At 37.2% G+C, this 13,245-nt stretch overlaps 1 protein-coding gene across 3 annotated transcripts in view; it reads right to left on the reverse strand.

Annotated features, from left to right (window-relative positions):
- Positions 1–666: 666 nt before the first annotated feature.
- Positions 667–13,245, reverse strand: part of MSR1 (macrophage scavenger receptor 1) — a 79,072-nt gene continuing 66,493 nt past the window's right edge. For all 3 annotated transcript variants that reach the window (XM_068970178.1, XM_068970176.1, XM_068970177.1), the window contains one exon: positions 667–2,731. In XM_068970178.1, the coding sequence (XP_068826279.1) occupies positions 2,598–2,731 (134 nt within the window). In that variant the 3' untranslated portion in view covers positions 667–2,597. The remainder of the gene's footprint in view (positions 2,732–13,245) is intronic.

The raw sequence follows: 13,245 nt of genomic DNA on the forward strand, positions 1-13,245 counted from the left end.
GGTAACTGGAGTGCACAGCCACTGGTGGGGAGTTCTGATACGGGATAATGCTCCCCTGAATTTCTTGATTTCCTTACTACTTGCAATGTGGAGTGAAGCTCTGTTTTTAGGTAGCAAGTTGACTTTAGAGTCTGAATATTGAGATAAAAATAATTATTGCTACTTCATTTCTTCAGGGCACAATATATAAAAATATCATAAAGCAACTTACCTTCTAACTCAGAAGGTTCGGTGTGTAATGAAGCGGTGATGAGCAGACTTGCTTCCTGGGGTCTCTCTTCTTTCCTTCTTCTCTTCCTTCTCCCCACCCATCCATCCACCCGGCCCCCTCCCTTCCAGGCTCCCTTTCTTTTTACAGTCAGCTCTCAGCTTATCCCTTTGACCCCAGAGTCACCCTGGCAGCTGACTTGGATAGGTCTTATTAGTTCTTGAAGTCAGCAGGCCTAGACTTCTTTAATAGGCCCTAATTCAGAACAGCTGTGTTTTCACTGTCTTCTGCTGCTGAACTTTTAGAGGAGGACAATTTTATGCAGTTAAGTAAAAGAAAATAAATGAGCAATTTATGTCATTAATTTTATCAGTCTTTTCAGGGAAAAGATGTAAGCATGTAACATCAAAGACATTTTTTGAAAAAAATTGAAGTGTTCTCCAGTAGGTTTGATTGAACTTACTTGGCCCTAGGGAGGTTCTTAATGGATGATTAACAAATGTATTTCAATCTTTTTTTCTTCTTTTCTCCCTAAAATTACCCTAGGCATGTAACTCTAAAGTTTTTCATTCAGGGAACCCCAACGAGCTTTCAGGTTACATTCAATTCTAGAGATATTAAAAATAATATAGTAATTTCCCTTTTAACAATTCTGTGTGTACTTGACATTTCTGTAGAAAAACCTATGGCACAATAGTTTCATAAATTATGTAACACTTTTAAAACCTGGAGCATGAGTTTCAGGCTCAAAACCATATTGCCTTCAGAAAACATGTCCCACAGCCAAGGTAGTTCAAAATACTTCCTTGTTTTGCCTGTAAGCTTTATAAACTAGGAGCTAAAACAACAAACAAACCTCTACAAAAAAACCCCAAACATACCCAAAGGAAAGCAACAATAATAGCAAAACCCACCTCTTTCAGTATCTGCAGATTAGTTCTATGCTGAGGGGCTCCTTCAATACTTAATTACAAAACTACACTGCTGGAGTAAATCACCTATGTATAACAATTAGAAAAGTATACTGTGATGAAGTGCATTTTCAGCAGACCATTTCCCCTATTTCCAATTCCAACATAACACTTTTGCCTTTGCAATTGAGAGGGCACTGAGTCTATTATCTAGGTATATTTGTGAAGACTTCAGGATATGGAAAAATGCTCTAAGACCATGCTTTTGTTTATCATCATTAAAGAAAGAATAGTAGGACCATCCTGTACTAGTGGTTTTCTAATCACATGTTTCTCTGAGTTGGGCTTATAAACTTGAAAATTATATTTCTCAGGGCTGAGATTAAGCTGAATTTCAACAGAAATTGCTAGTCTTTCTACCTGTATATCTAGTCACTGAGTTACTGGATGAACTTGGTACTATCCTGGCTTCTCAGGGTCATCAACCCTTTAGAAGTAAAGATTACCTCTCTCTGGGTTGTAAATATTGACTCTCTTAATGAAAGACTATAGCGATGGGTCATTGAAACTTCCTTCTGCAAGCAGGATATTTGCACAGTGTTAATTAAAACTGAGTACGTAGATATACTTACCTTTTAAACACAGTCCTAGAATAGTACAAAGTAATTACTCATCTTAGTTCAAAATGTATAGCAAGCTGAGCTCTATGTTATAAAATGACATTTTTGACCTGCTAATTATATGGTGGGCCTTTGCTTTTTCTCATATGTCTTGCTTTCAACTAACTTAACGGTTCAGTATAAAAATAAAAATAAAAACAACAAAACTGTCAACACTTGACCATGTCAAATAATCATGTTATTATTAATGACCATGTGATTAGTCGTGTTACTAATGACTTTGTCAATATTTGAGCAGGTAAAACTTGATCAGTTTTTCATCATGGCCAAAACATATCATGAACATTACTATCTAACTGCCAAGTTACTGCACAGAAATCTTGAACTAAGATTCTTCCTTTAGAAATGTGTATGGGTTGGAGATTTTGCCAACGTGGCATGAAAGAAAACTTGCCAACCTTCTCATTATTCAAAAAGTAATCGCATTAAAATCAACTAAATAGATTACAAAGAAGGCAAAAATTGGGTCTTGTAATAAAGATACAAATTGTAGCCAGTGATTGGGATGTGTTTCCATTATCACTGGCATTTGTAATCCAGAAGCCTTAAACTTCAATATATTGAATTCAATATATGTGATTATATTAGAAAATGCCATTTAAAAACCTAGAGAAGTTGAAATGGTATTTGAAGCAAATATGAAGTTATTTTATATGTTTATCCAGTGATTTTTAAATATTCCCTTTCTGTGGACAAAATTCTTAATTTCTTAAATATTAATTAAGCTGATTTTAGTGAAGCAAAGGAAAAAAAATCACTTTGTAACAGTTTAAAAAATGTGAATGAAAATATGATGCATTATGTAGTGCAAGTGACTCCAGCATCTTCGTCGTGCGAACAGGCTCTCACACCCCACTGTCTAATTCTGCACTCTTCAATGGATGATTCTTTCCCAAAACAAAATACTTCATTCAGCCATATTGGACCTGTACCTGCAAAAATCAGATACAACTGTATTAATAAGTATAGTTTAATGTTTATGTTTGTGTGGAACAGTCATTAATTTATTCACTAATTTAACAAAAAATGTGTTGCTCATTATCCACATGCAAGCTCTGCACCCTATGTTAAGATTCAAAAGTTAACTCTCTACTCCAGAAAATTTTATTTTCGGTCAGTGTGTAAATGACAAAAATACTAAGTAATAAGAGCTGTTATGAAGTTCAGCTCTTCATACAGACTTTTATGAAATCATAGATTAACTAATTATTGGTTTTCTCCAAGGATTTAATAAATTAATTTTATTTTTAAAAATAAGGGAGGAAATCAGCTTTCCTAACAATGGATATATGCTATAACTTAATGATCTAAACGTGTCTGGTAGGAGGTGTATCCAGAACATAAGCGATCCTGCAGTTCTTTTCTTAGCTTCCTGTGTGTTGCAGTCTGCATGTGTCTGGTCTACCAGGTATATTATCTATTTTTAATTAAACTAAGACTAACACGATCAGCAAAGGGCTTACAAACTATCCTGCAAGAAGACTACAGATTATTAATTGCAAACACAAGCAAACAAGAAAATGGCAGAGGTAACACTTGTACTCTTTGTCTGAAATCTTCCTCAGACACATTAGAAGGAAAAACAGGCTGTCAGCATCGGCTACCTAGAAGATAATTAACCAAACAAACTTAACTGCCACTTTCAAGATAAGAACATTATTTTATCAGTGACTAAGAAAACAACTTCTTTTTTTTAAGGAATTCATGGCAAGAAAAGATAACTTTAAAATGAATGTTTGGCAATGTTTTTCTGATATTCTCTAAAGATTTTTTTAAGTGTATCAGGTATAACAGTTTTTTCTTTCATACTTAAGACACTTGGGAACAGACTCTTTGAAAAACTTATAAATGAATGATTCCATTTGGTTTTGTTAAACATATAATATTGCAAACCTGACGAATTTTCAAGAACATTTCATGTCATCAAGAAACTGATGATTTAGCAGTGAAATTCCAATAAATACCTTTGTAAAACTGTGGATGGTAAATAAATATCTGAATACTGTAAGTATAATCAATAATGCACTTTTTCCATTTGGATCAATATGATGGTAAAGGGTTCTCTTTCAGTCTCAAGAACTATATAAAGCATGTTTAGAAGCAAATTCAAAACCTAGAAACATACCTCTGTGTAGCTCTAAAAGCTAAATGAAGATTTGTTTTTTTACAGAGGAATATAAAATGGCACATATAATTCCATTACTCTTAACTGATTTTCAAATAATCTGTGAGTTAATTAAAAGTTAATAATATATGCATGACTAGTGTATATAATTGTATAGTAGTGGACAGGGAGGCCTGGCGTGCTGTGGTTCACGGGGTCACAAAGAGTTGGACACGACTGAGCAACTAAATTAGCAGATACTGGAAATTTTATAATCGTGATGTGGATTATATTTGACCAAAGCTTAAAAAATGAATGAAGGTTTTCCATATATTGAAAAGATGTAATTCCATACAGTGGGGGCATCATGAAATGTATGATGGATTAAAACAGTGAATGGTCTTCTGGCATCTGTAACAGAGTCCATTAATGGGAGGAGGAGGACTCTTTGGGAAGGTTGGATAGGAAGCTAGGACCATGCTATAAACAAAAAAAATAATAACATCATCAGAACTATATTTTAGAATTGTAAGTCTGGCAGAAATGTGGAAGATGGATTGAAGAAGAAAAAAAAATCTATAAGCTAATGCAGCACTTCATAGGATGTTTACATAGACATTTTCTGTAAAGACATGTTTTTATTTACTTTTAGAATTAGGAAATTATAAGTTCCATATATAAAATAAATAAGTGCACTTACTTAATTTTTGAATAATTTGTGCCTTCACTAGAAATATCCAAATAAAGACAAATATTAATAATATTTAGGTTTACATTATCAAAGTAACTGGGAATAGTATATTTTTCATTTCACATAATAGTAATTAAATCATTAGTATCCAAATAATTTCTCTATTAGACAAGCAAAGGTTTTCCTGGTCTGATCAATTATGAGTAGCAACTTGGAGAGCTCAATTAGTTTATGAAATGTTTATAAGAGTAATAAGCCTTTTCAATTTGAATTTTTAAGGTAGATGAAAAGGAAAAAAGATTAGAGGAATATGATCTTAAAATCAGAAGCCTGACCAGTAATACTCTTTGGTTTTCAAATTGCTCTTACTAGGTATATTGTGGTCCGTTTTGTGTTTGTGAGTAATTGTGTTTATGAGCACATTTGTGTGTGTGTGCATTTATTTTAAATACATAAGGTCTATCTAAACTTTTCCGAAATTGACCCAAAGAGCTACTCAACAAGATAAGCAAATAACAACAACTGGACAAATAATAAAGCCATTTTCCTGCTAACGTGGAAGGGAGCCAAAACAGTGGGGCATTTATAAATTGTATTTATGAGTTCAGTTCAGTTTAGTTCAGTTGCTCAGTCATGTCCGACTTTTTGCAACCCTATGGACTGCAGCATGCCAGGCCTCCCTGTTAATCACCAACTCCCAGAGTTTACTCAAGTTCACATCCATTGAGTCGGTAATGCCATCCAACCATCTCATCCTCTGTCATCCACTTCTCCTCCCACCTTCAATCTTTCCCAGCATCAGGGTCTTTTTCCAGTGAGTCAGTTCTTCACATTAGGTGGCCAAAGTATTGGAGTTTCAGCTTCACCATCAGTCCTCCCAATGAATACTCAGGACTGATTTCTCTTAGGATGGACTGGTTGGATCTCCTTGCAGTCCAAGGGACTCTCAAGCTTCTTCTCCAACACCATAGTTCAAAAGCATCAATTCTTCGGTGCTCAGCTTTCTTTATAGTCCAGCTCTCACTTCCATACATGACTACTGGAAAAACCATAGCTTTGATGACAAAGTAATGTCTTTGTTTTTTAATATGCTGTCTGCTGCTGCTGCTGCTAAGTCACTTCAGTCGTGTCCAACTCTGCGACCCCATAGACGGCAGCCAACCAGGCTCCCCTGTCCCTGGGATTCTCCAGGCAAGAACACTGGAGTGGGTTGCTATTTCCTTTTCCAATGCATGAAAGTGAAAAGTGAAAATGAAGATGCTCAGTCGTGTCCAACTCTTAGCAATCCCATGGACTGCAGCCTACCAGGCTCCTCCATCCATGGGATTGTCTAGGCAGGAGTACTGGAGTGGGTTGCCATTCCCTTCTCCAAATATGCTGTTTAGGTTGGTCATAACTTTACTTCCAAGGAGCAAGCATCTTTTAATTTCATGGCTGTAGTCACAATCCACAGTGATTTTGGAGCCCAAAAAATTAAAGTCTGTCACTGTTTCCATTGTTTCCCCACCTATTTGCCATGAAGTGATGGGACCAGATGCCATGATCTTAGTATTCTGAACACTGCACTTTAAGCCAACTTTTTCACTCTCTTCTTTCACTTTCATCAAGAGGCTCTTTAGTTCTTCTTTGCTTTCTGCCATAAGGGTGGTGTCATCTGCATATCTGAGGTTACTGATATTTCTCCCAGCAATCTTGATTCCAGCTTGTGCTTCACCCAGCCTAGCGTTTCTCATGATGTACTCTGCATATAAGTTAAATAAGCAGGGTGACAATATACAGCCTTGACGTACTCCTTTCCCAATTTGGAACCAGTCTGTTGTCCCATATACAGTTCTAACTATTGCTTCCTGACCTGCATACAGACTTCTCAAGAGGCAGGTCAGGTGATTTGGTATTCCCATCTCTTTAAGGATTTTCCGGAGTTTATCGTAATCCACACAGCCAAAGGGTTTGGTGTAGTTAATAAAGGAGAAATAGATGTTTTCCCGGCACTCTCTTGCTTTTCTGATGATCCAACCAATGTTGGTAATTTGATCTCTGGTTCTGCTGCTTGAACATCTGGAAGTTCATGGTTCACGTATTGTTGAAGCCTGGCTTGGAGAATTTTGAGCATTACTTTATTAGCATTGTGCAATAGTTTGAGCACTCTTTGGCACTGCTTTTCTTTGGGATGGGAATGAAAACTGACCTTTATTAGTCCTGTAGCCACTGCTAAGCTTTCCAAATTTGCTGGCATATTGAGTGCAGCACTTTCACAGCATCATCTTTTAGGATTTGAAATAGCTCAGTTGGAATTCCATCACCTCCACTTGCTTTGTTGCTTCCTAAGGCCCACTTGACTTTGCATTCCAGGATGTCTGGCTCTAGGTGAGTGATCATACCATCGTGATTCTCTGGGTTGTGAAGATCTTTTTTGAAAGGGTTGTTATTTATTATAACTTATATGAATAAGCATGAGTGAAACTTTTGGTTTTGTAGTGATTGAGAGCATGAGAACAGCATGGTTCTGTGGCCTCTGCACCCTGGGGACTGTGATGCTTTCATTCTACAATTCGTAGAACTTGTCACCAGATTTATATCTCAGCAGTGCAGAATTTTTACAATCCAAGAAAAGAGAATTAAATATGAGGATCCTCTCAATAGCTGAAGCGTCCAGAAGGGCCATCCCCACAGGGGCAACTCAAGACAGATATTATTCAGTCAATGCGCTGCCATGTGAGTCTAAGTTTCTAGAAACCATAGTAGGGAAATTCATGAATATTAGAATGACAAAGATGCAGTAAAAAAATAAAAATGAACATGTAAGCCCACTGTTTTAAGGATTTATTGTGTGGCAGAAAATAGTCAAAGTACTTTTGAGCTGTTACCTTACTAAATTCTCCATCTTAAAAAGTTAATAAATGCTATTTTGGGGTCATGATACTGTTATGGAAAGTGAAAGTCAGAGAGAGGAAGTCACTTTGCCCTATCACATAGCTAGTGCATGATGGAGCCAGTATTCCCACCCTGGGTCTGCCTAGTGCCAGGGCCTTTCATCAGAGATTTACTGCAGTCCCTTGCATCACTGAGTTGTATGTGTGTGCTCAGTCATGCCCAGCTCTTTGCAGCCCCATGGACTGCGGCCCTCCAGGCTGCTCTGACCATGGGATTCCCCAGGCAAGAACACTGGAGTGGGTTGCCATGCCCTCCTCCAGGGGATCTTCCCGACTCGGGAATCAAACTCACATCTCTATGTCTCCTATATTGGCAGGATTCTTTACCACTGCACCACCTGGGAAATCTCCCTTGCATTATTAGATTCCATCATTTAACAAATCTCCTTGCAGTGCCTATATGAGTGAACAAAATCAGAATCCATCCTCTCTTGGACTGACTTTCTAGTGAAGACCTTTGTTTTAGGTGAATGCAGCAACTGAGGTCACATAGATAATTAGTGGCAAAGCTGATTCCTGTATTTAGAATGCTTAACTCATGCATGCATGATAAGTTGCTTCAGTCGTGTCTGACTCTGTGTAACCCTGTGGACCATAGTCCCTCAGGCTCCTCTGTTCATGGGATTCTCCAGGCAAGAATACTGGAGTGGATTGCCATGCCCTCCTCCAGGGGATCTTCCTGACCCAGGGATCAAACCCATGTCTCTTAAGTCTCCTGCACTGGCAGGCAGGTTCTTTACCACTAGCGCCACCTGGGAAGCTCCCACTAACCTCATATTACAATGCTTTTCCCATTGAGAACACATAGATGAGATAAATATTTTAGTAACTCTGGTGTTATGCTATACAGAAAAGATTCAGGCACAGTGAACATACTGGGTCTTTTCATATATAATTTTACAAATTTACTTCTAATAACTTTGTAAAATATTGGCAATTATTTACATTTCACTGATAAATAAATTGAGACTCAGAAAGGATGTGTGATTTTCTCAAAGTAACAGAGAAAATAGGGACAAGCAACAGAACATAATGACATTTAAAACTTGGTGCAATTCACTGACTATAGAGAAGACCAAATAGAGTTATAAAAATTATTTTCAAGTATTTGCTATTTTATTTTTATATTAATATATTCAGGACTATCAACACTAAGGAAAAATTTATTTAATACTTACTCCCCATCTTCTTCCAAATTGTTTTCTGCATTAAAAATTAATGCCAAGGTAGAATAAAATTCATAAAATTTTATCTTCATATGCACTTCAAAGATTAAAAAACAGATCTGTTTTTATTTCTGTAGGTAACAACAGTTACTGAAGGACTTTTGTCATTGCTGCTGTCCTTGGTATTTTTTTGCCTCTGAGCAATCCTTGCTACTAGCGGAAACCATGAAAAATTGATATATGTATTTTAGGGATGATTTTATTCTCTAATCCTACCTGTTTATCATCTATTTCTCTATCTATCTAAACATCTATATAGCTACAATTTCCTTTACAATGTGAAAGCTGTATAGGAAGGAAAAACTGATTTTGTGTTTCCGAAAGCAGACAACAAAAACTGTCGTCCATGGCTTCTGGAGTTTTATGAGCTTGGTTTGTGATGCTTAACAGTGTGCTTGACAGATGATACCATTTCTTCTTAATACCTCTTTAAAACAAGACAAATATTGATATTTCTTTGAGGGACTTGAGTTTCTTTAATCTTTTGTAACCACTGCTTTTATTTTTAAAAAGTATTCATATTTCAAACAGTAGCCAGATACACAGTGACATGATGAGATTTGAGATTAGCTGCTGAATAAGATAAGTGAAGAAGCAAAAAATCACTAATGGTTAAAGCCTCTGAATGAATTTTAATTACATCCAGTCAAGGCTGGGTGACATGCATTTATATCACTTTTTAGACTTCTAGTTGGGAAGTGCTTTGTCAACAGCTTCTTCTTTGAGAAAAGCATTATGCTTTTTTTTTTTTTTTAAGGGAGTGGGGTGTCCAATGTTAAAAATGAAGTGGAATCAGACTAGAGAGTGGGTAAACTTAGATTATAGTTCTAGATTCTAGTTTTGGGGTTCTGGAGAAGCCACTTATTTTCTCTGTTTTATTATATATGCAGAATAGAGGGGTGGGGCTGAAATAGCTCTGATTTCATTTACTTTTACAATTCTAAGATTCTGAAAAAGCAAGCTCTTTAGAGATGAGGTTTTTAAGGTTAAAGAACTTAGAAGGACTTTCTGTCCAGTGGAGAGACAAGATAAGGGATGAACGTTGACCCCTGCCTCACAATCACCATAACAGCTATGGAAATGTGGGTGTTTTGTGACAGTTCTGTCAGATTTCCTTAGTTTTCTAGGAAGAATGGGGCTATAATACCTTTCTCATAAGCACTGTGAGCACTAAATGAGACTGCATAGTAAACACTTGATAAACAATATTATTTCATACTTAGTATTTCTCTGTTAGATAAGCAATAGAACAGACATGTTGCGAACTCTATTAGGCTCTATGAAAGTGAAAGTGATAGTGTTAGTAGCTCAGTTGAATCTGCTAGTCTCCTCTGTCCATAGAGTTCTTCAGGCAAGAATACTGGAGTGGGTAGCCATGCCCTTTCTCTAGAGGCTCTTCCTGACCTAGGGATCGAACCCAAGTCTCCTGCATTGCAGGCAGATTCTTTACCATCTGAGCCACCAGGGAAGCCCTGCTTCTTTACCAGCTTCCATAATATCGAACACAGAAACATTTGAAAGCTTTCAGTGCACAGGGATCAGTATGTAAGAATCGGCAGTTCTAATCTATTTATATATTTAATTTATCTTTGAGATTGTTTTTACTCCCAATCACTAAGGGATAGTTCAGAGACACAGAGTTTTCTTTTTGATCTCTTTCAGTTTAGTTTTATAATTCTTAAAATGCCACTCAGAAAATTGAATATGGAACGTGAAAGGGGTAATGTACAAAAGATAGCATTTATGTTTAGAATTTTCTTCTGTTTCTGCTTTTACATTTGGAGCTTCAGTACCAACTCCTTGAAATTTAGGAGAAGATGAGGTGGCTGCTCCAGAACCAGTTCTTAGTTCGTTCATTAGCCTAAAGGCTCAGACATGCCTGGAACAAATTCCCAGACTACCACCATCCCCTGATGAAGCTCATCCAAGTTTGCTACAGGGAGCCCACTGGGAGAGAAGAGGCTCCCTCCCTCCTCCTTGCTCCAGGCAACAGCAAGCACCAGAAGCTTCTCAGTGCTTCTTTAACATTTTTGTCTCCTCAGGAAAAAAGAAAGAACATTCCACTTGATGCAAAAGGTGCATCCAGATGAAAGAACCCATTTAAAGGAGTGAGCTTTAAGCTTTGTTCCTATGAATCATTTTACTTGCAACACTAATTGTTCTTAAAAAGTTATTAAGGATTATCTCTAACAAGCCAGGTTTGCTACTTTAAAATGAGAAGGAAAAAAAAAAAAAAAGGAGAGTGGGAGACTGTGTCCAGAAAATGGTATTCTTTCTTTAACAGGAGAACTATACAAAGGAGATAAATTTAAACTTTCACCTTCTTGTTTCAATTTTGATAATAATGTACTATATAGCATTAATCTGATTCTTCTTACTTTCCTATGAGAATGACATACAATTAAAACTTTAACGCACCTCCCTCCTCTTCTCTGCTCTACACCTCCCCACTCATACTTCTAAGTTTCCTTGCCTGCTTCTCTTTTGCAGTCAAAATTGCTTTCTCGTTTACCTCCTGAGTAAAACTGTAAATTTAAAACGGAAAAAGGAAGAGTTTAAACAGCTTCACATGAAATGATGGTTTGCCATGACTAATCCAGAATCAGTTTATGTTGTAAGCCTGTTTCTTAAAATACAATGTACACTGAAGCAGATCATGAAGTTCATTTTTCAGATTCTTTTTCTTCAGAACAAATCACCTCAGTTCTATTTTTTCTCCCAGCCCACCTTGCTTTACTATTTTAAAATTCTTATCATCATTCTTCAGTTGTTTGGGGGTGAATTTCCACAGAGAGCTGAAACAGCGCTGGGTGTGTGTGTGCAGCAGAGCGGGGACCTTACTAGAGAATGTTACACAGAATGTTCTTAAGTCACACCTCCGTACTGCAGAAAACCACATTCAACTTTTCCACCCTTGGAACATCACGAATGTCACTCCACAATGTAACACTAATCTGACTTATCTACCTTTCAACTTTCAGCTTCCCCGGTGGCTCAGACAGTAAAGAATCTGCCTGCAATGCAGGAAACCTGGGTTTGATCCCTGGGTTGGGAAGATGCCCTGGAGAAGGGAACAGCTACCCACTCTAGTATTCTTGCCTGGAGAATTCCATGGACAGAGGAGCCTGGTAGGCTACAGTCCATGGCGTCGCAAAGAGTTGGACATGACTTAGTGACTTTCACTTTTCAAAGAGGATGGTAAATATGTAATTATACAGTTAGTGGTCCTGCTCCCTGTGATCTTGTCACTTGTGAGCAATGCTGTGAGTCTGGCTTCAAACTGGGCACTTTCTAGACGCCATTTCTTTTCAGATTCAAAACAAATCTTTGCTGTTCAGTTGGTCCATCATGTTCGACTCTTTGCAATCCCATGGATGGCAGCACTTTGGGCTCCTCTGTCCTTTACCATCTCCTGGAGTTTGCTCAAACTTATGTCCATCAAGTCAGTGATGCTGCCCAACCATTTCATCCTCTGTCGTCCCCTTTTCCTCCCACCTTCAATCTTTCCCAGCATCAGGGTCTTTTCCAATGAGTCAGTTCTTTGCATCAGGTCGCTAAAGTACTGGAGTTTCAGATTCAGCATCAGTCCTTCCAGTGTATATTCAGGACTGATTTCCTTTAGGATGGACTGGTTGGATCTCCTTGTAGTCCAAGGGACTCTCAAGAGGCTTCTCCAACACCACAGTTCAAGAGCATCAATTCTTTGGTGCTCGGCTTTCTTTATAGTCCAACTCTCACAACCATACATGACCACTGGAAAATCCATAGCTTTGACTAGATGGACCTTTGCTGGCAAAGTAATGTCTCTGCTTTTTAATATGCTGTCTAGGTTTGTCATAGCTTTTCTTCCAAGGAGCAAGCGTCTTTTAATTTTAATGTAAATACATAGCCTCACTGAAAATGGACGCCTATTTTAGAGAAGTAGTCAGTTATCTCGGAAAAATCTTGAGATGATTGTTTCCATATAGCCAAATGAATCATTTCACTTGAGACTAAACTCAATTGTTTCCTATTTAAATAATAAGCTTTTTTTTTTGGCTAGTATTTCAGAATATTTATTTTATTCCTTTCTTACCAGTGTTTTAGACTAGAAATCCCTAGTGCTTTAGACTAGAAATCCCTAGAAGTATAAGCAAGAATGAATAAAATCTGGGGGGGAAAGAGTATTTTACTTGTGAAACTAGGCCTTCAAGTTAATGGAATCTTACGATAATAGTCTCCAGTTGTGTATTGACTAAGGGAAAACAACTTTGAAATCTATAGCAAGGCTCCATATTCAGAAAAGGAATGGAGCCTGGGTATAACGTCTTATTCTGTTTCCTCCTACAGTTCATATTTGAAATGTTTTTTTATAAAATTATGTATTTTAAATAAATGGCCTTTCATGCTACAGATCTTAGTTACATAGAAATGGAATCTCTCTGAAAAGAACATTCTAGAAACTCAGACTGGCAGATTAGTCTTCCTAAACAATTAACTGATTCACTTGATT

Source organism: Capricornis sumatraensis, chromosome 4 (assembly GCF_032405125.1).
Source record: "Capricornis sumatraensis isolate serow.1 chromosome 4, serow.2, whole genome shotgun sequence".
In the NCBI taxonomy this organism is placed as follows: domain Eukaryota; kingdom Metazoa; phylum Chordata; class Mammalia; order Artiodactyla; family Bovidae; genus Capricornis; species Capricornis sumatraensis.